The sequence below is a fragment of the Lissotriton vulgaris genome, chromosome 7 (assembly GCF_964263255.1).
Source record: "Lissotriton vulgaris chromosome 7, aLisVul1.2, whole genome shotgun sequence".
NCBI lineage: Eukaryota > Metazoa > Chordata > Amphibia > Caudata > Salamandridae > Lissotriton > Lissotriton vulgaris.
Window position 1 is genome coordinate 326,651,644 of NC_141695.1, and position 26,006 is coordinate 326,677,649.

Here is a 26,006-nt window from a genome sequence, read left to right on the forward strand (position 1 = left end):
TGTGGAAACAATATATTACTTTTCACCCAGTCAATCGTGCTTGCTTGTTTTTGCTCTCAGAGAGATACAGAGAAGAAACAGTCGAACGTGTTTACAATAAGAATTTATTGTACAGTAGTCCTTCTCATGTAGAATAAGGGCACTGTTACGACTGTAACACTGTAACAGAGATATAGAGCCAGCAGTACAGTGAATAAGAAGGAACAGTATTGTTCTACCATTTTGCAACGGTCATGAACCTATACATGAATATAGAATGCATTTATAAAATAATGTGTGTACGCCGAAGATGCCTGATTAGATGTACCTAAGTGTGCCTAGGATGTGCGTAGGTGCGAAAGAGCTAATGAGCCTAATAACCTAATAGCCTAGAATCTAAGAGCCAAGAATCCAGCTAGGATTTAGTCCAACCCCCATACCTGAATAGTGAGAGTGTGGAACTCCGTCCTGGATTTGAGTTAGACACCCGCAAGGTGTGGTTAGACCACTGTCAGCTGGAGCGATGTCATGCTGGAGCTGCAGCGTCTCTGGTCAGTGTGTCAGCCTTGAAGTCGCGGTTCCCTCCTGCTTACTGATAGCAAGAGGTGCTGTATTTATACTGTCTATGTACGTGTGTTACCCATTGTTCGGTATGAGAATGACGTTTGGGGATTAAACCTTATGCTTCTATGGGAGAGGTGAAGTGTACCTCCTAAAGTGTACTCATTAATTATTCATATGTGCTAAAGATGACGTCTTAGCATTGTCAATCGGGCAGAACCCACCCTCGTCATGAACTAGGTGAAAGGTTTAGTCCATAAAAGGCTACAGACCTTATAAGGTGTAATGTCCATAAGAGGCAGTCTTTTCTTATTTGGAGTTATGTCCTTATAAGGCTCGTTCATATGAAATTACGGGAGCTGATGTAGGGAAAGTATATGATGTTCCCTGGACCTATATTAGGGTACCAAATGGATTTCATCCCCCAGTCAGCACTGCTCTAGGAGGTGTGTTTGCAGACTGGTGGAGAAAAGGGGCGGGCCTCTGAAGTTCTCTCAGCAATCACGCTCTGTGGGACTTGCTGGAGGTAACAGGAGGGCTTGTTGGACCCAAGGACCCTCTGCAGTGAAAGGGGCTTCATCCGCCAACCAGCAGTGCTCCGGGAGGCGCGTTTGCAGAGTGGTGGAGAAAAGGGGTGGGCCTCTGGCAACGTGCTGGTCCTGCAACTTTTTTATTTATTTATTATGGGAGGGGGGATGTGTGGCCATTCCCTGGCCAATTTGGACCCCAGGTACATCATTCCCTGGGGCCAGCCCTTTCTTGAATGGGGAGGGGGCCATGTGACCCCCCTCCCTGGCCAATTTCGGCCTCGGGACCCCATCCTCGGGCCTCGTCTTTTTTTTATTGAAAAAAATAAGAGGAGGGAGCCATGAAGGCCCCCTCCTGGGCCAAACTTGGCCCCAGGGCACATCACCCAGGGCACGGCCTCTGTTGTGGATACACTGGTCCCATCCAGGGGACCCACTTGTCACTGATGGAGACCCCAGGGGGAGCCTCAAGAACCCCGCAGTCCCTGCCGGCTCACCTCGGGAGGCGGCATTGCTTTTGGACAGAGGGAGCTGCTGAATATGCAGCTCCTTCTGTCCAAAATCAATTCTGCTCCGCATTCAGCAAGCAATAGCATTTTTTATATTCTCGCTTGCTGAAAGTGGAGCAGTGTTTGATATGGCTTGACATGAAGCTATAGAAAACAGCTACCTCCCAAGGGTGAGCACCTCGAGAGGTAGCAGGAGCCGCCCTGGGGGGGGGGGGAGGCGGTCCTCAGGGCCATCTATGGCCCCCCTCCATTGTAGGTCACAGCCCCCCGGGGCTGCAAAGGGGCAAGAGCCCCACCCCCATTAATATCAAATTTAGTCCCATGGATGTGGCAATCCCTAGGGCTGCACGGGGGCTTGTGGCCCTCCTCCGCATTTATATTAATTTTTCCCCAGGAGGTGGCAGTCCCTGGGGTTGCCGGGGGGAAGCAAAGGCCCTCTTGCATTAATAAAACATTTACCCTGGGGAAGTGGCCGTCCCCAGGGCACAGGGGTTGATCTGCCCCCTCATAAATTATAAAAAATGCCCGGGAAAGTGCGGTCCCTGGGGCTTTAGGGACCCTAGGAGTGGGCCCTCCTACATATTTTGACATGCCCCAGGAACCTGGCCCACCGGGCGGGGTGATTAGAAACGAAGCACAAAAGCTCACGGTTTGTTTTTTAATTTCTTTTATTTTCAGCGGGATTTGCGAATCCAGCGCAACTCCTGGCATATTTCTTTTTTTTTAATTGGCTTGTGGGTTTTCTGTGGGAATCCCCCTCCCATCCCCCAACAGACCTAGGGGGTCAGGGTATTGCTACCCTTCCCTCTTTTCTTTATTTTAAAAGTTTTTTTCTATGACTCAGGTCAATCGAGTCAAAAGATGGCTGCCAACACTTCCTGGTTGGAAGTGTTGGCATATCAAATCACAAGGGGGAGAGTAGAGGTAGAATGGGTAGGGACTCGTCCTCCACAAAACTACATAAATAACCAAAAAGGAGTCCCTTCTATATCAAAAGGAAAAGACACCTCTTACTAGGACTGTCACGAAAGAAAACCTTTTTCTTTCAGATAACCCTCACCCACCCGGGTTTCCCCTTGGTGGCATGCTTCATCATATGGTCCATCCCTGCTCTCCATGGACAGGGGCATGATGCTACCTATGGATACGTGGGAGCACTTAATAGAAAAATAAGGGTGTCCCTGTACACCTATACACCTATGTGGTCTTATTATGAAGATGGAGTGGGTTTTTTATAAGTGAATTTTTTAAAAAAATATCAAATTAGTGGGACAAAAACAACTTTATTTTCAACCCCTATAATGATATGCTAAAATCTGGGGATATGTGGGAAAGATCTCGAGGCGTGATTAATTACTGTTTCCCTGGTAGGTCAACTAGTTTCAAGCCCTACCCCAAGGCTTTTCGTCAGGACCTCAAAGGAGAAATGATGCTCCCACTCCTGATGTTGCTGTAAACGCAAATATAGTGATAAACAAAAATACAAAAACAAATATATAGCATCTAATTGGTCTGTTGTAAATATCAAAAATCCTGCAGAGGAATGAAGAGAGAGGAGAAGTTAAAAAATGCATGCCCCTCAGGTCTACAATGGGTTAAAAATCAATGGTGATTCAGTGGTTGTGTAAGTGGAAATACTCCAAATCCCAGTAAGAGGTGCCTTTTCCTTTTGGTATAGAAGGGACCCCTTTTTGGTTATTTATGGAAGTGTTGGGAGCCAATCAGATCTCAGCATGAGATCAGGAGGTGTCGCGGATCCACTGCATCCCTATATAGACAACTGGAAATTTCTTTAAATAACTCGACAACTTCTGAACAGATTTACATCATTTCACAAAAATGTCGCTTTCTGGGCCAACAGCTGTCTTTCTGACAAATTTGGTGTAATTCCGTTCAGCAATTCGGGCTGTAGCCGTTTCTAATGTTCCTATGAAAATTAATATAGGGAAGACGTGTTTTGGGACCCCTCCCCCTTTTCTCGGCCTCCACTTGATGGAGCACCCCGAAATTTTCAAAACAGCAGTTAAAGTGAGTGTCAGCATAGTTCTGAAAATATTGCGAAGATTCGTTAAATGACGCCACAGTTAGTGGTAAATTAAAAAAACACTCATCCTATGGAAACTAGGTCCTATCTATAACTATCTACTGGCGACCGCTGGTAGGTATGCTACTGCTACTTTGGAGTGCACAGCTGTTTTTTGTGGTGATGTGATATATCAATTTTTCTGGGTGTTTAATCTTCCCAAAAACCCTTTCGTACTTACATATGTCCCTTCCTCTTATTTATCCTCCCGTAATATGCTCACTGTGGTACTAATATATATTATTTTACTCCCACGATGTAATGGCTACAGATGTAAATAAATGCTCACAGAGAAGAGTCACTGGCGTAGCTAGGGGGGGCGAGGGGGGCGGTCCGCCCCAGGCGGCACTATTTTGGGGACGGCAGCTGCGTTAAACTAGTGGCCAGCCCAGGATTCACTTAGGCACATTGTCGAACTGCACACCTCACGTGTATCTAAGTGCACACGCACCTGGTCCCAGGGGCCAGACCGTCAATGCCGGGCCCCGGGGAAAGCAGAGTCGCAGACTAGTCTTTCCCCGGGGTCTTTCGCGCAGGGGATAGTCCAGGCAGGGGAAGGGGAGGAGTTAGGGGGTGGGTACTTAAGCGCGGGGGAGGAAGGGATCTTCCTCTTTTCTGCGCCTGGCACCATCGGGAGGGAGCTCGAAAGGCCGCCCACCCACCCGGCAGCTGGAGGTGGTACTTGGGACGGTCATTTGCGTTGCCAGTTTAGGCCAGAGCTGCGGTAGGCAGGTTTCGAAGGGATAGGGGGTCAAGAGCGGGCATACCCATCCCTTGGGGGGGAGACTTGGCGCAGGACGGATCGAAGATTGTTTGAAGTTGGCAATGTCTGGGGGCCGGAAGGGTGATTGACGGCAAGTGGAGGGTGTTTGGAGCCGCTAGGGCTCAGTATTGACATGAACGATTGAAACGAATGGGGGGGATGTGTGATTGGGGAGTTTGTTGATTATTGTTTACTGTTCTATTGTTATGCGCAGTTCTGGTCTAATAAATGGCCTTTTACGCCCATAACTGCGTGGTCTGTTTATTGCGCGATATTGTAGCGCGCACAAGTGCTACCATTAAAACCCTGGGCAATTTGGGCCAGCCCCCGCACTGTGCTTTTGAAATGCAGAAGTAATGCGCAAGCGCACGCTCGCGCGCCACCACTACGCACTCTTGGAGTGCCGGGTATTTTCTGCAGACAGTCCAGCTACATTAAGAACAGTCTCACTTAGTTTGAGACCGACCACCACCGCTCCAAGCCGCCTACATAAGGAGGTCCTCCTAGGTAAGCTTTAGTTAGGATTGGACTGCACTTGTTCATTCGGTTTCTCTTAGGCGTTCCGATGCCTGACATTAAATGCATTGCTCCCAAAAAGTCAAATATCCTCCTATGTTCGCCGCCCCGCCCGTCTCTCTGCTCTCGCCTCCGTCCTCGTGTGCTCTGTTATCTCACTCCCAGCGCCGCAATAAGCAAACATTCAGTTAATTACATTTTGTGGACCAGCAAGAAGGACACCAAACGTGTCTCAGTGGAAACCGGAAGCACTCCCACAGCCACAGACGAAAACCGACAGCTGTAAAAATAGAACAGGGAAAGAAAGAAGGAATGTTGGAAGAAAAGGGTGAAAAAAAAGGAAGTAGGGATGATGGAGTAGGAGGATGAATGGATATGTGGATGAATGAGTGGGTGAAAGAAATGAATGATGATGGATGGACACATGCAAGTATAGTAAAGTAAAGGGATGGGTGAGTGCATGAATGGATAGGTGGATGGGCAAGTGAAAGGATAGCAGAACAAATGGATGAATCGTTGAGTGAATGAATAGGTGGAGGGACCGCTGAAAGGAGGATAGAGTAAAGGGATGGATGAGTGGGCGAAAGATCTGTGAATGGAAGTCGTAGTGGATGGATGATGAATGGATGGCAGGGTGAATAGATGGGTGGCAAAGTGAATGAATGTATGGATGGATGGCAAAGTAAATGGATGGATGCGTGGCAGAGTGAATGGATTAAAGGCAAAATGACTGAATCCATGATTGGATAGCAGAGTGGATGGATTGATGAATGAATGGCAGGATGGATGGCAGAGTGGATAAGTGGATGAATGGATGAGCGGATGGTTGGCAGAATGGATGGATGGATGGCAGAGGGGATTGATGCTTGGCAGAGTGGATGAATGGGTGGTTGAATAGCAGAATGGGTGAATTGATGGATGAATGAATGAATGGTAGAGTGAATGGGTGGTTGAATGGATAGATAGAAGAGTTGATGAATGGATGGGTGACAGAGTGGATGGCTGGTGAATGAGTGGCAGAGTGGATGACGAGCGGGTGAATGAAAGAGTGGATTGATGTATGGATGGAAGAGAGGATAGGAGGATGGATGAATGGATGGATGGCAGAGTAGGCTGATGGATGGCTGAGTGGATGAATGGAAGAGTTAATGAATTTGAAGAAAGGATGTCGATTGATCAATGAATGGCAGAGGTGATGGTAAGATAACAGAGTGGAGGATGGATGCAAAGAGAATGGATGGCAGAGTGAATAGATCAATGGGTGGCAGAGTGGATGGTTGGTTTTTAGACTATGGATGGGCAGAAGGATGGCATAATAGATGGATGGCAAATTGGATAGATGGCTAGATAGATAAATGGATAGAATGGGGAAATATTGAATGATGGATGAAAGAATGAATGGATGACAGAATCTAAAGGTGAAATAGTGGATGCCAGTAGGTGGATAGAAGGGTGAAAGAATGAATAGATAGATGCATGGATGGAAGAGATAATGAAGCTGTTCTATTGCTATAGCTTTGCCCATGTTTCTAAATACTGTCGTTGTTTGGTAGAGCGTGGGTGTAGAGTGTGACCTATGTGGGAGTTGTTTTGGTGGTGTGCTTGATGTCTAGCGGGTGGTTTTACTGCTGTGGTCTTGTAGCAGCAGTCCAGTATGGAGTGGTGTAAGAGGAGGAAGGGATACATTTACTTATGCGTTTATATGCCATTTTAGTGCTGGTGGGCCTTCATCAACTGAGACTTGACCTTCGAGGTTTGCTCTATCCTTACGCCGCAGTTTCACACCCCTTCTTATGCATTGGAGTAGAGAGTGGCATCATAACTTAAACCCTGCCAATCCACCCCTGCTGCTCGTCGAAATTTTTTCCCCAGATCCACCCTCCCCGCCGCTACCTGCCATGGGCGGCAATCTGAGGGATAGCCCCGGGCGCCAGAAGCTCTAGCTACGCCCCTGAGAAGAGTCCTGATTTACTTACCTGCAATGTTGAGATTATTATCCCTCGATGTCCTGAATGCCATGTAGAGGTAACACACAATATCCGATTTCCCAGACCCTCCTGCAGGGGCGGCTCTAGGCTCATGGTGGCCCTAGGCAGGGAGCGTAGGTAGGGGGCCCCGGAAGAGGGGGTCCGGGCGGGGCGGAGCGCGGAGGCCAATGAAGATGGGGGGGTCCGGGTGTTTGGAAGTGGAACAGAGCCAGAGGCCGCCAAATTCCTGCCAGGGGCCGCCACGCAAATATGTATCCATCCTCAGAGGATTATTATATTAAGGATCTATATTGGCGTGGAGGCCCCTGGGATTTGGTGGCCCTGTGCAGGTGCACAGCTTGCACATGCCTAAGGCCTCCCTGCCTCCTGATTTTTACCAGCAGCAACAGGTTGAAGCCGCTCTTTTCACCGCCATGTATTTCAACTACAACCTTCAGAGAACATACAGACTGAATGCACGCACCTGCTCCTTGCTGGCCGGGCTTCAGCCTCTATAACAGTTATGTGAGGGAAAGTGCCTGGCCGCTCAAGATGGGGCAGCAGCGCCATCGAGTGGTCGTGTGACAAATCACCTCACTTCCACGTTCAAGTTGGAAATTACTCCCACCCTATACTGACAAGTTGGTGACAGGAAAATCAAAGGGCCTACAAGATGCTGGTCGGTTTCTGGAGCAGGCACATGGACGTTGACAGAATATGTGAAGAGGTGTCAGAAAATGTGAGTCCCTGTCAAATCTGCACTGAGAGAAATCGAGAATATTACTGTATAAATGTGAGGGTGTGGATTAGTCACAGGGAGGAGGAGAGGGTTTGATGATGAAGGGGAGAAGTATGTCTTAAATGCTTCCCATTAATCCCCCACCACCGCGGCATGAAAGCTGCAGTACAGAATACGAATTAGGAAGCCCCATAGCTCTGAATGAGGTGCCATAAAGGGGGTGACACAGGTCACCACCAATGATCGCACCGCTCGTGGGGGGCTGTTGGGTGATTATGTCTGATTCGGAAGAGTAGAACTAGAAGGAATGAAGATTACCAGTAAGTTATCATCAACATCAAACCCTCTCTCTACTTTTCTATCAGCATTATTTCATTGGACATATTTTTCAAAAGCTCTTATCATTTTGCCCCATTTTTCTATCTCACTGCTCTTTTTTACCTTTCAACTATATACTTCTGTCACCACCCTATTTTCCTGCTGGTCTTCCTCGCCCTCTCTCTCAACATTTCATTCTCCCTTCCTATACCTTTTTCTACCTCACTCTAAAGCCTCACCTATACATTCACCTTTCTTTCTCTGTCAACCCCTTCCTCTTTGTACCTCTCTGTATGTATCTTTCTGACTACTTTACCTTGCTTTCGTTACCTTCTCTCTTTACCTCATTTCCTCATTTTTATCTCTACCTCTCTTCTCCTTTATTTTACATCTCACTACACTGTTCTCTTTGCCTCTCCATCCTTTTTCTCTCTCCCTCCCCTACTATCTTCTTATTCAGTACAATTAGAAGTCCCTGACTAGCTGAAGAAGTGTACACTGAGAAAGGGGAGAGGAGGGACAAGCAGGAGAAGGGAATTAAGGAGACAATAATCAGATTTCACGCAATGAAATGATTGAAAATCAAAGCACTTCTATGTGCAGAGAGAATGCCAGTTATAAAGATGGGTTTATTTGGGAATATGAATTTTTAGCAATTGAAGCTATAATTTCGAGCACTGTGTGTATGGCTTTTTTATTGTTTTGCACTGATCCATGTAATAGCCCCCAAGTCCCCCTACCCTGTCCTTTCTGCAAATGTTAAGAATAGGTTGATAAGATATTACACTTTTCATAAACTTGAGTTCTTACAAGACAAAAAAATCTATCTCCAAGAACAAAAAGAAATTACTTTGTCTAGACTTTTTTTGGTGCTTACTGACTGGCAGACACCGGGCAGTTTGAGTTATCAGCTGTTTATGCATGCCACAGTTTCAGAAAGATTATAACATATAATTGAATATTTTTTGGCATCAAAAGAGCTTGAATTAGTTGAATATTGGGAAATACATTGAAAGTTGTTCTCTAACGTGCCCCAAACCTCCCTAAGCTGGCACTGTAACATATGGTAATCATAGTCCAATCTGCATTGAGGCTATGCGCCTGTAAACTGTGATTTTGTGTTTACAGTGTGCCCTTCATGCACATTCTCATTAGTTTTTGCAAGGTTTTAATGCCTCTTTTTGATAGTTGCATCTGTCTAGAGCTAAAAGGCTGTTATGGCTTTACAGTTCTCCACCGTGGAATCCATACCTGATCCAATCTCAAATTTCAGACCAATAACCTACCCTTCAAATTTCAGACATATACTTGTTAATATGTGCTCCAGAAGGCACCACTGGACCGCATACTCCTTCACTTCTTACACGAAATAGGAATCCCGTGATTTTTTACACGTCAATGGCTCAGCTATTAGTTTCCACTTGGAATAGGTGTTATTTATCACACATGATGAAATACAACTTTTCTGGGTTCAGAATTTATTTGTTACCGTAAATGCCACCCATTCTGAATTTTTGAGGTATAACATGCGGATATTGGTGCTAACAGCACTAAAATCTGCATGTTACAGTAAATGTCATACTGTTTTCCCTTTGTAAACTCAAGCAGGTTTGGCCTGCAGAAATTTAAAGAAGAGGGAGGTATTTAACACACCCGGTAATTAGTGAAAGTGGTAAATACATACAACTCGGAATTTTGACCCCTATACAAAAAGAGGTTTGCGTAAGTATCAGAAAAGATCAACCCACTCACAATCACGTGTGAACTTGTTGACCGATAAAAACTATAGGAACCAAAATGTACTTGAATTTTGAGTCCTTTCTGCATTGAAATTGTTACATTACTCAGTCAGCAAAGTTGTTGTATGGTTCTTTGTAATCAGCACCACCGCCCCTGTGTTCACTGTTGTCATTGAGCTCCAGTGTACAATCTGAGCCGGTGGTTGGTGGTGGGGCCACCGCCACTCATTTTTGGGGACCAGTACTTGTTTTTCCTCAACAAACTTTGGTCTACAGCAAGAAAACTAAAACACAAAAGTGTTAAAGGAGATAGAGAAAGAGGGAAAAACAGTGACAAAGGGAGAAAGCAGGAACCTGGAAGAGTGGGATGAAGTGGCAGAGAGTGTCTAATGGGGGATTCAAAGGCATGAGGTGGAATCAAGACTACGCAGCCTTGGTATCCAGCACCCCTGACATTCAGCAGCGATGGCCATGAGCTTATCAACATACTTTTGGGCCCGGTACTTATTGTTTTACAAATTAAGCACTGCCGATTACTCTCACTGCTCTGCATATAGGAGCACCTATTTCATGCATTGTATACCTGGCATGATTTACTGTAATGAAGTACACTGTGCCGTCAAACACAGATGAGTGATACAGCTTGTTTTGCCACAGGAATGTTGGCCTTTAGCCCCTCGTCATGAGCATGTGAGCGCTGTGCGCGCCCCTCTCCCCCCCAGCACAGCGGGGGAATATCCCTCGCATCGAAGGGGTTAAAGCTTCTTCCAAGGGAACCTTTGTTGCTTGTGAATCACTCACAATCAGGGCTTATGGCTTTCGTGAGTTCATGTTACCAGCCCTCTCCCCCACTCTCAAAGCCAGCACCTTTGCACATGAAGTGTAACATGCAGGATAACTATTACTATTTACAGATGATTAGTAAATCAACCTACCCATTCCGCCGATCATATTCTCGAAGCTATTTTTTCGGTGATAAAAATATCGCCCTATTTGTAAGAGGGTGCTAACATGCATAATCGCATGTTAGCACCCTTTTTCCCAATGCCTAATGAGATGCAAAGTGGGCATCACTGGGCGTTCCCCGGATTGACTACCTTGCAAATATCACTGATGTTCACATAGCAATATTCACAAGGCAGCCCACAGGATTTTAGCACGTTAGATTTTGGTGAAAACAGCAGTTTTCGCCGAAATCTAATGTCTGCTAAAATCCAGACTTACCTATGCTTTACATAGGGGGTGGATTATGCTGATTCGACCAAAGGGTCGTATCAGCAAGGTTATCGCCGTTTTGCAGGGAACATTGCTGGAAAACCAGCGATGTTCCCTGCAAAACGGCGATAACCTCGCTATCTCTGGAATTTTTATCGCCCTGGAGAAACGCGTTGTTAATAGCGCGCTACCAGGGTGATACATTCCAGAGATAGCCTACGATAAAAAATGTATCGCTAAGCAAGGCCAGCGATAATATGCCCCATGGTCCGTTAGGTAGCGGGATTATTCCTGCTCTACCTTATAGAAACTGGGCTGAAGTTCCTGGTTCAGAGATAATGTCTACTCATGGTATATGGATATTGAGGATGATTCTCGGGCAGACAATGCCTGGTTTCTGCAAATGGCAAATGCTGTTGCTTCTATTAAGGAAAGGTCTGCGTTTTCTAAGGGCAGACGTCCATCTGCTCCTTGGTTCGACGAGGAACTCTGGAAGCTGGGCAAGCAATGTAAAAGATTTGAAAGAGGTTGGAGAAAAAAACGACCTGTCTTCAGATAAGGAACATTACAAAAAAAGCATTAAATGATTAGCATCGAGCAATTAAGAGGCTCAAGTGGACTTCATTGCCAATTGAATGTCTGAATCTGACTGTAAATCGAGAGATATTTTTAAGATTGTGAAAAAGTTCACTCGCCCTGATGCGCTCCAACAGCCATTAGAGGCCTGTCCTAAACTATGTGCACAGAGCTATCTGATTTCTTTGGCAACAAAATGAGGGGCATTGTAGATGCATCTAGCCCCTTCGATGCTCATGACAAGCTCAGCTCGTCATGAGGTACGGTGCTCGTGTGCTCATGACGAGCTGAGCTCGTTATGACCACACCAGGTTCTATTATGGCCCAGCACAGGAGAAGAATATCTCAAGCATCGATGAGGTTAACACCACCGGCCTTGATGGTTCCCTTGACATGGGCAGGTTAGAAGTTCAGTTTGTGATCTTGGCGAAGACTTCTTTTTACTCTTTACGAGAGTTTGCGTCCTTTTCGTTGGAAGACTCTGAACAAGCTTTAAAGGCTTTTAAGTCCGGCAGGCCGGCAGGCCAGACAACCCGTGACCTCCTCATATTCTTGCGGCTACCCCATAAAGTAATCAACCCCATCCTCAACCTCCTTTTAGATAGTTCCATAGACTGAGCCCGGTACCTAGATGCTGGAAACAAGCCAAACTAATTCCCTTGCTGAAGAAGACATCAGCTAATAGATACATTTTGGCTAACATTAGACCTATTTCTTTACTGCCTGCTTTTTCTAAGATACCGAAGAAGTTGGTTAGTTCCCAATTGTCTACTCAGAACAATACCATCTGCTGCATTCTTCTTAATCGAGCTTCCACCCAGGTTACAGCACGGAATCCAGCCATGCGGAAGACACTGACACTATTAAGCTGGCGGTGGATCAAGGAAAACAGGTCGCACTGCTACTTTTAGATCTATCCGCATCTTTCAATACAGTGTCTCACTCCATTCTTCTACAACGGCTGGAAAATATAGGCATAAGTAGATTCGTGCTGGCTTGGATCCGATCATTTCTGTCTGACAGAAGTCAATTGGTCTGGATGTCACCTTATGCTTCTGAATCTATGCCTTTAAAGTTCAGTTTCCCAGGGCTCTGCTTTGATTCCGGCACTGTTTAATATTTATAAGACCCATGTGGCTGTACTGGTGGAATCATCCGCTGATGACACTCAGATTGTCCCTACTTTGGACAGAAATGTTCCAATGCCTTAAGTAGTTTCAAGGCTTGCCTTACGCCCATGTTCCAATGGATGCATCTGAGCAATCTGCAGGGTAACATGAGCAAAACAAAAATCCTGCTATTCGGCATGCCTCCCCCATTTGGGATGGCGAATCTGGCCTAGTCTTGTGCTGTCCCTGCCAGCCCTTGCCACCATTCCACAGAATCTAGGGGTACAATTTACAAACTTAACTTCTTTTGGCCCACACGTGGATGGCGTGTTCAGCGTTTGCTTTGGACCTTTAAATTAACTAAAGAAATGTTTGTATCTGTTACCATTCCAGTATCAGAAGATAGTAATACATGCCCTTATCACTTCTCTGCTTGACTACGCTATCTCTCCATATTGGGGCCTATCGGCATATCAATGTAGGAGACTCCAACTGGTACAGAATGCTGCTGCTCGGCTTCTATTGAAACTGCTGAATGGTTAACATATCCATCATCACCTCAAAGAGCTGCACTGGCTGCCCATCAAGGAGAGAGTGCGGTTTGAGGGGCTTATGTTGGCCCACAGAGCCTTCTATCAGGCAGGGTCGCTGTTCCAGGCCAAGAGGATCATTCCATACTATTCAGCAAGACCCCTGCGTTTCTCTGACGCCATGTTGGCGGCAGTACTTAATTTTGTAAAAAAATAAGTGCCAGAGCCTCGTCAGGAGGCCGCTGCAGCTTGCAACACCTATTGCCCCAGTCGTCGCTGTCAGTACAGCTACTAACCATCACACTCCTACAACTGTGACAATTCAGAGTATTCCAGGACCCCAGTGCTATAAAAACGGCGTGAGCGGCAGGTATTACTAATTTTTAAAGAATATTGAAAGAATAAGCAACTTTTGTTACCCTTATCTTTAAATTAGATATACAGCGCCACCATGTGGCAGACTGTTATACGTCCCGGTGTTGACAATTAAGTTCCGGTGCCAAGCTCCGGAAACCATTGGCTCAAATAAAGCACTGGTTGGCAGTTGTCTTGAGAATAAAGAGGAACAATTGGGTGGCTCCTTCTTTTTTTACCACCACCGCACGGAATCGCTTCCTTCCCACCTACGGGCGTTGAAGGACGAACCTGCCTTTAAAACCAACCTTAAAGCCTGGCTGTATGAAGTGGCGTATCACTAATTTGCTTTTGGTGCAGGTGGTCAATTAGTTTATGCAGCGCCGGGACACTCTTTGAGTTGCTGTGTACTTTAGAAAACCGTTGGTTGATTGATTAATAACTAAAACGGACTGTCTCACAAAACGCATTTTTGTACAGTGGTTAGGGGAATGCCACAAAATGTTTTACACCAGCCCCTCAAAAACCCTGGCGGTGCCAGTCTCTGACTAACAAGGTCACGTATAAAGACATAGCATTATTTAGAGTTTTTCCACTGGCACATTTTGGCTTTGACAGAAGCTGCAAATATTAAACTTTTACTTTGGCCTGCTTTCTGGGGCGAGGCCGCTTGTAAAAGGACTCTGGCATTGCTGTCAAGGTTTCAGATTGCTTGTGTGTGGCATGTATGTAGAAGCTTTGTTTTGCAGCTGGACATCCACATCTGTTTGATACTATGGTTAGGCGGGTGAGTGGTTTTGTGTTTTGGTCCTCAAATCTCTGACCTTCTTTTGGCTTGGATATGAGTTACACCAGCGTCATCTTGTGACCTTTGAAAAAAGTAATCAGAGCTCATGCTTCAGTCCCAGCAAAGCAAGAAACTGGAACTTCACGGTTTTACTTCAGAACACGATTCTTTTGCGTGACAATCTCAGGTATTGCAGAAATTCGTGAAAATTCCCAGAAATGCGTTATTCTAATGCGAGATGCGTGGCACATGGCAAGGCTGCCTCTGGGTGGAAGCTGATAAGTGCTGGTTGATACTCGTTGAGAATGTTTTCTGCCCCTCTTTTTCCTATCCTAGTAAATGTACTGTTATTGGGCATGACCTTTTATTGGCCAACACCGCCACCTAGTGATACACTGGATTATTATTCGTTTCCTTGTGAATTTCTAAATGAATTGAACACGGAGAACTGTAGTCCCCATCTCAATGAAAGAATGAATGAATGCAGTGATTGTAGTGCTTCCCTGCTAATGGAATCGCTTGTAGACCTGTGGGGAATGTAATGAATGCCTTTAGTGGAGGACTGACAACACAGTTTAATTACATATATTACAACTTCCACAAAAACCACAAAGTCTGCAAAACAAACTCAAAACATACACTGTCTAAATACATACTCCCAACAACCATTCCAATCTGCTTTAGATTCCTAAATCCAATAAAATCTCACTTCCCAACTACTGCAGAACGGGATTACTTTACTATTCTAACTAAATTCTAATTATATTTTTGTGCAAATTATTAGTTGTGGGTCCAGAGCAATTTCATCATTCTAGTAGAGCAATATTCATGTAGCACGAATGTTTTTTATACCTTGATTTTGCAGTCAGTATTTTTGGTGTCTGTTTTGCATGCATCGTTAGTTCCCACGCAGTGTGGTCCCTGTTCTGGCTGGCGCAACTCTTGACCTTAGAAGCGGGCAGGAGTAGACATTTAACGTAGATCATCCTGCCCTACGTCCATAGGCGCTGGAAGTAGGTGTGCTGCAGCGTCCCCAAAATAATAATGCTAGAGAATGGAAGGTGAATGAGAGATGAAGATGCCTTTAAATTAGGAGGCATATTTACAAGCCTCTTGCGCCGTAGGTGTGTCACTTTTTTAGATGTACCGACAGCGCACTGTGCTGCTCCATATTGGCAAGGCCACGTGAAGCCACCCAGCGCTGCTTTATGTGGCCTTGTAAATACAGCATCTTTTCACACAGCAGTTTGCGTGAAAGGGGTGCACCTTGGGTGTTACTGTGGGTGTTCCCATGCAACACCCATGTATTCTGCTGAATTCCCAGATTTACAACGTTTTGAAAACCTGGGAATGTGTCGGAATCCTGGGCTGCCCCAGACGAGGCGTAAGGAGGCACAACGAGGAGAAATACCTTTATTTACCTTATCAATGTGTGCTGCATTCTGCAGCTCATATAGAAAGAGGAAAACACCTCTTGTGATTGTTTTTGTGCAGGAAGGTATTCATTCCTGCACAAAAACAGTCATCCCCGCAACGCAGGCACCCTTGCACCTGCCTTGGCACATAGCAGCCAATCGTGTGCCATCTCAGGGTAGCGCTAAGGGATACATCATATTGTTGCAAATATGACACATTCCTGTGCTTTGAAAGTGACTCAGCGTGGCACAGCCAAATGGCTTGCGGCATCGAGCTGCGTTACTTTATTGTAAATAAGGCCCTTTGTTCTTATCTTGTCATATTGACTGTGTATTGAATGGCAGGGGCTATGAAAGATTGGGGCCATGAAAGATTGCGGCTTATTTTTTTAACATAGAGACTGGTGTTTACTTTTCTGTCTCTGACAACAAACTGGGAATAATTTGTAAAGTGAACTATGACAATCTTGCTGGTGTGAAAAGAAAGGCTGTAGGACGTAATTTTTTCTAAGAAACAACATTTAAATACTTGCAAATCAACTGTACAAATATTGCAAAATATATCAGGAGTTAGGAAAGCACAAATTAAGTGCTTTTTTTGTAATTCTGAAGTGTGATGGAAACAGATTTTAATAGGATCAGACAAAACCAAGTCACCTTAACAGTGATGCGCAAATTACAAATATGTACTGAAAATCAATTTACACACATTATTGTTTGTTCACAGTATGTTCTTATCAGTAAAGATATGCTGTATGACCATGCCAAATATATGTGACGTGTGCTCCAAAATGCACCACTAGCTACATTCTATACCGTGCTAGGTGGGCGTGGCAGATTTGCTACGCATATTCTTTGTTTGACTTTTGAATTTTTTACAATCCTTATAAGATGAGTGATGTAACATTGATGGCAGCACTCCCACTCTGAAAATTGTTCCTGCATCATTGCCTAGGTCCCATGTATGGCTCGCTGCTGACGGCATGGCAGGCCTTCATGACTGCAGCGGAGCGCCTCAGCGACCTGCACGTGGGCATCCAGAAGACGCTGGTGATCGACGATGGCGACAGGATCCGGAACTGGCAGAAGGACGCCTACCACCGGAAACTCTTCGGTGGCTTCAAGGAGTCATACGAGCTCGAGAACGGGTTCTTCAAGGCACAGAAGCCCTGGGTTAAAAAGTTCAAAAAGGTGAGTTGAATCTGGGGGGGACACACGATGGAGGAGTACAGGTGACCTTGTAAGAAGTGGACAGGTCTATAGAGAAAGGCCAAACAGGCCTTATATTACACTCGGCATTTTCCTGATGGGCAGGAACCCCTAGGGGCCGGTTTTGAAAGCCCAGGGCCACTTCTGGTGCCTCTGTCACTTTCCAAAGCTCCCCGAGGTGGATAGCAGCAGACACAAGGAGGCTTCATGAGAGAGAAAGAGTGGGTGGGTTGTAGGGAAGGTAGAGAGAAATTGATCAGAGATGGAGAAGAGAGAAAGAAGAGAAGAAGAGAAGGAGTGGATGGAAATAAAGAGACTGCTTGAGGAGATGAAGGGAGCAGGTATGGGTTGAGCATTTGTTCCAGGGCTGCTTTTGGTTCCTAAGTCCGGCCATGCTATAGGGAAAACAGGGGGATCAGTAGTCAGCGGGCATCTGTTGAAGGCTAGTGGCTAGGGCTGGAGCTCGCCATTTACCCACAAATCTAACTTTGTCCTAGCTCTACTGGCCTTTCAGAGGCAGCAGCCGGCTGGAACATCTCTAGATTCACACTGCCTGGGTAGGCAGTGGTTTAGCTATAAACAGTTCAGCAGGTGCATAGGGCACAGTGGCCACATCTTTGAGGGGCTTCCACCACTCTCCTAATTTGTTTTAGGGCTCAAGGCACCCTCGCTATGCCACTGTGGGCATGTCCTACAACCACTTTCATGTAGTGGGGCTAGACCTGTCTGATGACTTCCCTATGCTATATCAGTAAAGTAACAAAGTTGTAAAAAGTATAGGGTAGTGGTTGAAAAACTTCAGCCAGTTCCCTAAACAGCCTGCTGACACCCCCTGGTTGAGTGTGCGATATTAGAATGTGTAAAAGACATGCTGGAAAATAAACTACATTCAACTCACAAAACACACACCACACAAGGAGAACACGAAATCAAAAGTTATTAAAATGCAATACTGACGAAACCAGTATGAGAAATCCTGCAAGAGTTTAGGGAGCACTAAAAAGATTTTACAGGAGCTGACTAACAAATCATAACGCCCTCATTACCAGCGTCAGGCAGGCCTCACTGAGGAGAAAATGTGGGGGGACTACGGAATGGCACAGGGTTCTTAATAAGTGAGCAAATCGACATGATGTTGTGCAATAAATGTATGTGATAAGAAATGGCAGGGGTGATGCAAAGAGGGCTAAGTTAAATCAGCCATGCCCAGGTCCTTCTACCATTACTCTATGTTTCTACTGCAGGTGGAAAAGTCTAAGAATGCGTACCACAAAGCATGCAAAAAACAGCAGGTGGCGACGATGAGAGACAGCAACAGCAAGGGTAACCCGGATGTGTCCGTCGACAAGCAGAGAAAGCTGCAAGAAGAGCGCGAGAAGTGTGACCAGGTCACGGAGAAGGTGAGGCATCCTTTTTGACCAGTCAGCCACCTTACTTCCAGGTCCCTCTTCTCTAGGTCAAACAAGCTAACCGAATTATTGGGGAATGTGGAAAATCCTCCCCTTTGACCAGTGCCTCTTAAAGGTCGCATGACCACGGGGGTAGTCAGTTTGACAACACTTGGCTTACCAACTGGTATTATATGCGTTGGACTAAAAGGCTGTGGTTAAACAAACAGTAACAGTATCAGTGATATAACCAACACCCATAATGACAAGTAATTCACCATGCTGCACCGTGATAGGAAAGGACAGCACTAAGACAGATGAGCAGTGCATCATGAGTTCCTCTTATAGCTCGAGCAGAGGACATAGAAAGGGGACTAGGAGTGTATGGCCCTGCTCTGCTGTGGAGACACATCACCAGGCATCTGGAGCAAGAAGCAGACCAGCTCTGTCTTCTGGGACAACAGAAAAGATGCAAGTAGGCAAAAGAGAGGCAGGGGAGTGGCATCTATTCTGCGTCATGGGGACACTCCCTGTATAAAGAATGCAGATAAACCGAAAGGACATATGCATCATAAAGTCAATTTGGCAGAAACGTTTTCACCTGGATATCTTACATCACAATATCATGGTTTTAATATTGACCTGCAAAAGTACCACTCTCATCATTCGCACAATAAGTCACATACCAGTACTCCTTTTATTAGAAAAAAAGGCCACTTTATTAAGATAGGTATATAGCATAAACTTCCTGGATACAAACATCGTAAACAACTCAACCACACGAACACTTGAAATTCGAATGGTTCCCTCCACCCTTAAACTCCCCAATTAGCTCAACATTGCTTCAATAAAAACCCCATGGTCTTCCACCTTTCCCCATTCTTCCTTCTCCCTGCCTTTTCCTTGCATACCCCAATCTCATGATCTCCACCCATCAAGCATTCTCAAGTGATATGCTCTAGTGTTGTTCAAAGCCACATCATTTACTCTTCACCTCCCCGGTGTTCTGTCCTTCCCCCTGAGGGATGGATAAGCTTGCTCCAGACTGTTCACCCCCCCAAAAAAACACATAACTAGACTCAAAAGCTAAAACCTATATTATAGTGGCAGATTAACCTCAACCTCCGAATAATCAGGCCTGCACAAATGACAAGCTCACTTAAAATTCTTAAACATATAACTTAAAATAAAAGAAGAAATTCTTAAGTAACACAAAAAAGGGTTGGGTGGGTCACATAAACTTCACAACCGCCCATGGCACTGCCTGAGCGAATGCCTTCCGGCCCAAAAAACTGCCCTATATAACCTACCATTAGGTACTGCAAGTCATTTACTACTGACAGCAAGAAAGATCCTTTCTCCTGAGCCTAGCTAACATTTCCACAGTGTCTATTTCAATACCCAGAAATGTCAACCTGGAGCTTGGACCCTCCGTGTTTTCCAGGCCAATGGCACCTCGAGATCTTTTACCATGTCTTGACATTTTTGTAGAACTTTCCCACACTGATCTGTGCTCCTTGCACCAATAAACAAAGTCATCCAGGTAGTCCTTGCACCAATAAACATTAAGTCATCCAGGTAGTGACAAACCAGATTGTGACCACTAAACTCTGAAAACCCATTTTAAAAAAGTGCTAAATGTCTCAAATAAAGCGCATGAGATTGAACATCCCAGAGGAAGGACCTTGTCTACATAAAAGGCAACTCCAAAATTCATGCCAAGCAATTCAAAATCAGTGGGATGTATAGGTAAAAGTCTAAAGGCTGATTGTATACCACTTTTAGCAAGTTCTGCCTCTCTTCCTGCCAATTTTACCAATTTCAAAGCATCATCAACTGATGCATAAGATACACTAGCATCCGCTTGAGAAATAAAAATCATTTGCTGACTGACCCTCTGGCCATGACAAATGGTTCATAAGTCTGTGCTCACCTGGTGTTTTCTTCGGCACTACGCCTAACGAGGAAAAATTAAGTTTTCAAATGAGCACTGTAAAAATTGACCTGCTATCCTGCCTGCTTTTAACCCTGCACATAGCTTTTGTTGTATGATATGCTGCAGCTCCTTAGCTGATTTAAGATTATCTGCCCACCTATTCTGCCTTGGCCCTTGATACCAATTTTAAATCCATTTTTGCAATCCCAAAGTAATTTGAATGCCGCCTCTATATCAGGATAAAACCTTAATCAATTTGATAACACCTCAGTTCTAATTGGGGTATGAGCTCTATACTTTACATTGAAATGACTGACCTCTGCCCCCCTGCATTCTCCCTTGATCACTAAATTTAGATCCTGCAAAACATTGGGTGAGTGGACGTTTCCAACCACGTTGCGAGCATTCGTGTTTGTATCGGCAAAAATTGCCTTTTACAAATACCTTTGTTGAAATTCCATACATGATCCTGAATAAGTTGCTGGCCCCTTCCCATACCATCCCACTCCAGCTTGGGTGGGACAATAATGAAAGGACCGATTAGTGACCGCTAAGCCACTTGCTGTATGAGTCGTGGCTGGAGGCTGAGTGGATGACATCCATTGCAGCCATAACTCAGAGTGAACATCACCCCAAGGCTTATCATTGTGAAGACTGACCCTGGCCCTGAGCTCTTCGTCATAGCTTAGCCAAGCATAACCTCCTAAATGCATTTGTGCTTTACAAATGATGTAGATGTATTTAAAAATTGCCACTGCTCTATCCTGATGTCTCTCACAATAAATGCTTGCATAAATTAGAAATGCAAATATCCAGTTTTCTATAGTTTTGGAAAATCTGGGACTTCTTGGTAATTCCCACTCTTCTTCCTTTGAACCTTCTTTCGCTTGGATAGCCCTTTGCAATCATTTAAAACTCATGTTTCCATAATCTATTCTTTGTTTTCTCTGATAAATGGGAACCCAAAGGCATTGCAATACCCAAATATGGTATTCTCTTATAGATATTATCCTCCTCCTCAGCATCTCTGCTATCACTCGATTTATCTTTTTTTATCATCATCATCCTTTTTCATCTGCTTAAAACACGTAACTTTTGACAAGTCATTTACTTTAGCTTTGTCCTGATGGTTATCAGAGTCCTTTATATTCCATTGCGTATCAGTACCACAGTCCTTTACCGGCTTACCCTCACCCATACCAATAGATCTTGTTTTATTAGTATTAACATCCGATTTCTCTCATGCAGACCACAACGATGCCTTACCTTTTGGCAATTGGTGCTTTGGAATTCCTTAACTTCGCGTTTCTGTTGCTTGAGTTTCGGTCCATCCTGCTCAAATGGTCACGCCAATCCTGACTTCTGCAATATACTAAAAACACTTGTTTGCTCCATTATTCCCCTCTGTGCCCCATTCTTCTCAAATATACATTTCTCACTTGCATCACACTCCCATTCCCTCAACTCACCCTCCTCTAACTCCTCACTATCTTTCTCATAATCCAAAATGTCCTTATATTCAGTTTGATAATCATTACCACTTACTCCGGGTCTTTCCCTATCCCCAATTCCACAACAATACAACCTCCTTTGTGTTGCAGACATTCGTTTATAAGACTCCCTCAAGGAAGGAAAATCTTCAACTGACCTTCCTTGTGCCTCAGACCCACGTGTAAGAGCCGCTTCATGCCCCGTTGGTAACCACCTTGCCCGATTCTTCTGTTTGTCTTGCTGCTTACCTTTTCTGTAAGCCGCACTGACCAAATGATGCAGCAGTGCCAAGGACCTTTACCATATTATCACCCTTATCCTTTGATAATACCAATTCTGGATTCCCCACCCACACACACTGACCTGACTTAACTCCATCTTCCTCAGAACCTAAACCTGAAACCAACTGTTTTGTCCTGTGTAAATCTGAAAAAGTACAAAAATTCCGACCACACTCCTTAAATTTCTATTCTACCTTTTTTCCTTTTCTAAAGTCTTAAAATGCTGCCCTTAATCTAAAAAGCCTTCTGAGTACCGGGTTTGGTTTCTTAGTGGCTTTTTACTGGATGGATGCTCGGACCCTGTAATCATGTTCTAATTAAAAGGAATCAACAAATACTACATTTCCTATAACATCTGGGAGCTCTGAATCACTTGCATTGCTTTCTGCCAACTATATTAAAATCATTGTACCCAAGTAAGACCTGTAACTCTGCTTTGGGAGGGGTGTCAGATTCCCACTTCTTTAGCGGTGATCCCTCCTCCTACCTGCCCCTCAAAGGGCCGAGAAACGGGGATGTGAGCTGGCTCATCTTCCTTACTGGCTCGCCAGTGACCGACGGGCGATGCACAAGCATTTCCCGACACTCTTCTCTGCCGCACATAACATTAACCTTGATGTATGTCAGTACATCGCGGTCTTTTTGATCGCTGTACTTTACAACGCGGTTATTACAACGCAAGTCGTTACAACGACTTGCGTTGGAGGGAGCGGATTGAGGAATATTATAATTTTATATTCCAACACCAGTCCACATAACAGTAGGGAAGTTGTTGGAATATAAAATTACAATATTCATTAACCAACAGCGCCATCCAGCGCAAGTCGTAGTAACGACTTGCGTGTAATGGCAGCGTGGTAAAGGTCGTGCGATGTGAACACCGCGTTGTAAACAACGTTTTCCCATTAACGTCGGCCCTCCAATGAGAAAGGGGCCCGCCATCTCCGATGGACGCTCGTTGTGGTCCCTTATCGCCACATCCCTTGAATGCTTCTTCCGCCGCTGTGTGTTGACGACGCCTTAGTGCTCCCATTATGGCTTATCCCTTACGACTCGCCGCTTCTCCCATGGCCCGCCTACCCCTCAAGCTTGTAACAGCACGACTCCGCTGCTGCACTCTCTCGGTCACAAAAACTTCTTTTCCCTCAACTGCAACACTCCAACGTGGACCCGAAGAGTCACCCAGCACCTTTGCCTCACAAGGTAACTGGTTAACCTTTACCCTGAGCTCGGGTTTTACTTTTGCTTTAGACGCTACAGGCAAACATGCAGCTACCACTGCCGCAACTCCCCCAGCCGCTCTCTTCTTAGGGCTCTCCAAGCCCAGCCAAACCTCACCCAGCAAGCCTGGTTTCAGTAGGTCCTGCCTGTCTGCCTCACATAATATCCTGATAGCTTTACAAATATCTTCATTAACTTCCATTGCTAAGGCCAAAAGAATGAATTGTGTTCATACAATCCCTAAATCTTACCTGACTAACAAATATTCCTGTCACATAAACTTCCCAACCGCCCTTTCCCTGCTGCAGTGAATGCCTTCCCACACGAAAAACTGCTCTATATAACCTACCACTACGCCCCGCCTACACTATCTACCTATCCTAATTTGTGGCCCGTTCCATCGTGTGAGACTAGCTCGTTCTTCGCTCCCCCTGGGTTCCCGCAATTGACGTATACGCCAACACACTTGTTTCTGATGTGCTTTTGACCTGGCAGGAGCACTGAGGGGTTTGAGACTTCAGCTATTGGTGATCTATGTATACCCGAAGACAAAGGAGGTTCGGGTGCCATACTAGTACTGGATTTGTCTGCAGCCTTTGACACCATTTATCACTCTTATCATAGTGTAAAGGCTGGCTGGTATAGGTATTTCCAGTAAAGTTGTGGAATTGTTTGCATCTTTCTCATCAGATCGTAGACAAATCCTTACAGAGTGAGTGCAAGAACTTTCAGTTGTGGTGGTTCCCTTAAGGTTCCATCCTATCGCCGGCATTATTTAATATCTACATGCTCGCTTTAGCTAAATTGCTTTGTTCTTTTGGGAACCTCAATTTACATGTATACAGACCAATTCTTTATCCATCATTCGCTTGTGGAAGTCCCCCAACTTCAAGTAACTCTACATTGACAAAACTAAGATGCTGATGGTTGAACGGTATTATATGGAGTGTGTTATTCCCAATATATTTTCAATAAATTCCAAAATGGTACAAAATAAAAAAAGAAAAATAATCAAAAAAGTAAGGTTAAACAGACTGGATTTTTTTTCTTTCAAGTATTCATGCACTGTACTAGGACACCTTTCTAGAAATAAATATGGTGTCCCAGGTAAAAGCAGATAGCACATACTCAAGGACCGCAGGGACCAAACCAGAATAAAAAAACAACCAGCCCCACCCACCATACATGGTATGATCCAGTAACTCTCTATGTGTGGGCCTTTCCATGTTTTTCGCTCCCACTATTACAATGCGGGGCATCAATAATTTATCCGAAAATGTCTGTATCTTAATTTGCTAAAACCAACATTTAAAATGTAGAAATGTAGGAGACAATTGTCTTTGGTGTTAATACTTTCTACCAAATTAAGTAGCAATATAACAAATCTTTAATAGTAGTATAGATAAATCCTTTATCATAGTCTTTTTCTTAATTTTTTCACCCATCACAAATTTCACATATTGGTTTAGGATGAAATAAAAAGTACACCATCTAGCAGGATATCTATTACATGTGCAGTGTTTTCACAGTGGTGCAGTTCACACCCATATAGCATGCCACTATTTGACAAAGGGACTATAATGTAAGTACAAAAAAGTCAGTAGTTATTGTGTATTTCTTCAGTTTTCAGTTTTGATAAGTTCCCAGACTTGCACGCCAATGTAGGGGGTGAAACACGTACGTATTTGGCTTTGCTAGTATTCATTCACCTCTAGTGACTAAAAACTGAACCAGGATTAAGATTTTTACCAAAGGAAATGTATTTCTGTTTATATTTGGAAAGAAAAGTATATATTGGTTATTTAAATTAAGCTCTAATGGAAGATTGAAGAAAAAAGGAGAAAAAAAGAACTTTCAGTCTACAAAACTTTTAAAAAACAAAAAACTGTACCATAGTCAATATTTACCAAAGGATATATTTTGAACTGTTTTGAATATATTGGGGAATACATTTATATACTGATATCTACATAAAGCTCTAATAAAAGGTTTAAAGAAGGAGGAAGAAAAAAGCAAAGAAAATTCAGATTGCTATCCAACCTTACATCTTCAACTAATTATTTTGATATTTTTATTTCGTAGGAATTTATTGCAAATATATTGGCAATAAAACACTCTATATATTATTGTTCAACCATAAGTGAGAATTTGCAGGCCCTATCTTCAACGAGTGTACACTTCCCCTAATAATGGCATTATGGCACAATAGGATGTAACAAGCAGGTTTAAAAAATGTTAAATGTAGAGGTACTTGTATAGCGCATGACTACCCGGAGGCCTCTCAGCGCTTTTACGAATACCACTGAGGAACCCTTCCTGGCTTTTCCCTGTGAAGTGCCCACTCCTGGGCACCCCCAAGGTGAAGCCCGGCATCCTATCGTGCTGGGGCCGTTGTGGCGATTAAGCAAGCTATTGCCTAGAGTTGCAGAGTGAGACCCATGATTAGAATAGGCACCGTGGCGAGAATTAACAGGTCCGAGGAAATTGAGCCCAAGACCCGCCGAGGCGGGAATTGAACCCTGGTCCCGGGCCAGGCTTCTGCATCAGGGTCTGCCGCTCTAACCATTGATTTAGAGAAGTGGGTAACCCAATATACCCTTGCGGGATCGGGCAGACAATTTATAATTGAGGAAAAGTTCCAGCAAGGGATTTTTAAAAAATTTTTTTGTTAAAACAATATGATAAAGTCTATATTACTTGAGACTTTTAGACCGAAACAATCAGTCACTGTTGTAACGATTAATTTTTACTTGAGACCTTACAAAAGCTACCACACAAGCCTTGAAAAATTAC

General features: G+C 44.5%; 1 protein-coding gene across 6 annotated transcripts in view; it reads left to right on the plus strand.

The window, feature by feature from the left end:
- Positions 1–26,006, plus strand: part of LOC147701488 (protein kinase C and casein kinase II substrate protein 3-like) — a 267,515-nt gene that overhangs the window by 166,361 nt on the left and 75,148 nt on the right. For all 6 annotated transcript variants that reach the window (XM_086930170.1, XM_086930167.1, XM_086930171.1 and 3 more), the window contains exons 4-5: positions 16,643–16,878; positions 18,141–18,296. In XM_086930170.1, coding sequence (XP_086786296.1) covers positions 16,643–16,878; positions 18,141–18,296 — 392 coding nt within the window. The remainder of the gene's footprint in view (positions 1–16,642; positions 16,879–18,140; positions 18,297–26,006) is intronic.